The sequence below is a fragment of the Nesoenas mayeri genome (genome assembly GCF_963082525.1).
Source record: "Nesoenas mayeri genome assembly, chromosome: 11".
NCBI classification, from domain to species: Eukaryota; Metazoa; Chordata; class Aves; order Columbiformes; family Columbidae; genus Nesoenas; species Nesoenas mayeri.
The window spans coordinates 21,299,606-21,302,851 of NC_137563.1; the positions used below are offsets into that span (position 1 = coordinate 21,299,606).

The window sequence follows — 3,246 nt, forward strand, 5'->3', positions numbered from 1 at the left end:
GTGCTTAGACAGCTTAGTTAAGCTTCTTGCTCAGGAGACACCTGAATGGGAGACTTGTAAAACTAGATGCTTGAGTTGGATGTCAGTTACTCATGAGGACTCAGTCAATTATTCATAAAGTCATTCATCATGGATAAAAAAACGTGTGTTCAGTGTTCGGAAAGTTAACAGCTATTCACACTGGGAAAGAAGAGTCCATTGACCCTCAGCAGGAACAACAAATACGTGTTTTTTCCCCTTAAATTTAGGAAGGCAACATCAAGAGCAGCAGGTCAGTCGGAACAATACATCGATGTGAGTGTGTCTGACATGACACTGGATGTTCATGTTACGCACTGGCTTTCCTCACTCCTAGATCACCAATGCTAGGTGCAGAAGACACAAACATTACTGAAAAAATGTGTGCCGCACGTGAACAACTTAACTGCTGGAATAATTTCAGTTTGTTGTCAGACAGAAAAATTGAAGACCTAATTACAGGAATAAAATGTGACCCTTTAACTTTTTTGAATTCTCACTCCTTTTCATCCTTTGCCACATGTTTGACACTGAAGCCAGGTGGTAAAAGCACTCAAGATGTCTGGGCTCTAGCAGAGACCATGCTGAGCTCTCTTTCCAGCGGAGACCGAGAAGAAAGCACTTTGGATTTCGGTATCTGCCAGGACACCCACACTAATAGTCAGTCTGTCTGAACCATTGACTCCACCTACTCTGTTCTTCACCCCAAGGTGCTGGTTCCTCATATAATCCTCACAATATACTTATTTCCACGTTTTTCTTCTTCTTTCTGGAGATTTGCTTCAATTCCTCCTGTGAGGAAAGAGTTGTCCTCACCATCTGCTTCAGATCAGAAACCCAGCTGTGGAAAGCACAGGTTGTGATTTGGCCCAGCAGAGTTTGCTCTCTGAAATGCATGTTCTCTGCAGGTTCTCTGCATGTCCTGATGCCATACACGAGTGTCTGCATCAAAGGCAGGTTGTGAAGACACTATTCAAGTGGGTTGTGATAGAGTCCCCTCTTATGTGGTATAAGAGATAACCCACTCACAGGATGTTCATTGGGCATTTAGATGCCTTTGCAAAATGGAATATAATGGGAAAGAATATGTGTGTAGGATGGAGAAAGCAAAATTTATTAGTAAATTTCAGTGCAGTATTAATATATTATAAACTTTAATCAATAATGCTATTGGAAAGGTTCTACCCAATTGATAAATTATTTAAAATTTCCATTACTAGTACTATCAAAGGAGATGTGGTGTTCATTCTCAAGAGCATATAATGAGTCACAAGGGACTTCTGAGATTGTCTTGTCTGCGGTATGTATGGAGATTTATTAAAAAGAAAGCAAACACTTGGGAAGGTCAAGCTCTCGGTTTTCATATAAAGATGATGAAAGAGAAGACAGTCTGCAGAGCCCATGCTGCATCCCACAGTGTGATGTGGGCAGGTGTCTGAGAGACCTCAGTCCGCAACTTAACTACCATGGAGGTAAGGCTGACAGAAGAGTGTGCAGACTTGGGAAGAAAGTGAATGAAGAACTGATGAGAAGATTCATTTCTGACTTTCTGTGGTTTTCTATCAGTGGAAATAGTTGCCCATGTGCTGAACTGTAAGGCTGATCAGTTACCGGCATTATTTTGTTATGCCAGTCACAGCTTTATCCAAACGTCCTAATATTTTATAAGGGATGAGACACTGAACAAACTGAACAAATTGCAAAGACAGTCCTCCCTGTGACTTGACTAAAATTTCCCTACCTTGTAAATCAACTGGATCACCTGAGATGCAGAATATAAGAAAACTTGTGTGGTGATTTGCTGGTTGCATAAACTGATATGACGCGACCACAAGCTAATACCATAGTTAGGTGTAGGTAGTTTTGAACTCCTTTCTCCATGATGATGTAGCTGGGTGATCTGCAAAGGAGCATAAGTATATAAATGTATATCCAGAGCATGGAAAATAAGAATCAGGGTATGACTCTACAAGCAAGGGAAATGACAGAACATGGAGCCAATAAATAGCATGTAATAATCCATACATCCTAGAAGAGAAAACTGTCCTGTCCCTGAGGCATACCAAGAGTGACTGAAATTGAGGGAATACAAATTGTTTTTTCACAGAAAATATTGCTGAGCTGTTTTAAGAATTGGAATTTTAAATGAATTGTCAGGACATAGAGATCAAACCCAAGGATTAATTTGAATAGTGTACCTTCACAGCCATGCATGGAGAACAGCTTTTTAATTTTTATATTATATTTTAATATTTGCTTTCCCCAAGACAGAGCATGGTGTCAGCTGCAGAAAAGCAAAACCAAAGCTACAACACAGAATTCATCCTCCTGGGATTTGGTGATTTACCTGATCTTCAGGTTCCTCTTTTCCTGCTCTTCCTGGTGATCTACGTGGTGACAATGATGGTGAACATTCTCATCCTCGCATTGGTGGTGGCTGATCAGCATCTTCACACCCCAATGTACTTCTTCCTCAGTAACTTGTCCTGCTTGGAGATGTGCAGCAGCTCCACCATCCTGCCCAAGCTGCTGGCCACCTTCCTGACAGGCGACAGGACGATTTCCTACAGCAGCTGCCTCACACAGTTCTTCATATTTGCTTTTCTAGTTGGGGTAGAGTGTTACCTCCTGGCCGTGATGTCTTACGATCGATATTTGGCGGTATGCAAACCTTTACGTTACGTCATACTGATGAATCCCAAACTTTGCATAGCACTGGCTGCAGGCTCCTGGGTAAGTGGTTTTGTGATCAGCTTTGTTATCACGCTCTTGATGTCACACATGCAGTTCTGTGACCGCCGAGAGATTGACCATTTCTTCTGTGATTTTGCCCCTGTGACAAAATGCTCCTGCAGCGACACATTCCTGATAGAAGCTGTAACATCTCTGATGTCTGCTCTGTGTACTATGCTGCCTTTTCTTTTCACCGTAGCATCCTATATTTTAATCATCACCACCGTCTTGAGAACTGTTTCAGCTACGGGGAGGCAAAAGGCATTTTCCACATGCTCCACACACCTCATTGTGGTTGCTATTTTCTATTCAGTTCTCATCCTTGTCTATATGCTACCAAAAACTTACAACCTTGCAGCTTTTAACAAGTTTTTCTCTGTCTTCTACACTGTGGTGACACCCATGGTGAATCCACTTATCTACGCCTTGAGGAACAAAGAAGTCAGACGAGCCCTGGGGAAACAAGTCCAGGCATTTATGGTTTTATACAAATGA

General features: G+C 41.8%; 1 protein-coding gene across 1 annotated transcript; it reads left to right on the plus strand.

Moving 5' to 3' along the window:
* Positions 1–2,418: 2,418 nt before the first annotated feature.
* On the plus strand, positions 2,419–3,246 carry LOC308044741 (olfactory receptor 2T1-like; the record flags this gene model as incomplete). Its single annotated transcript, XM_080351609.1, has 1 exon — positions 2,419–3,246. The coding sequence occupies one exon, from the start codon at positions 2,419–2,421 to the stop codon at positions 3,244–3,246; it is 828 nt and encodes a 275-aa protein (XP_080207735.1).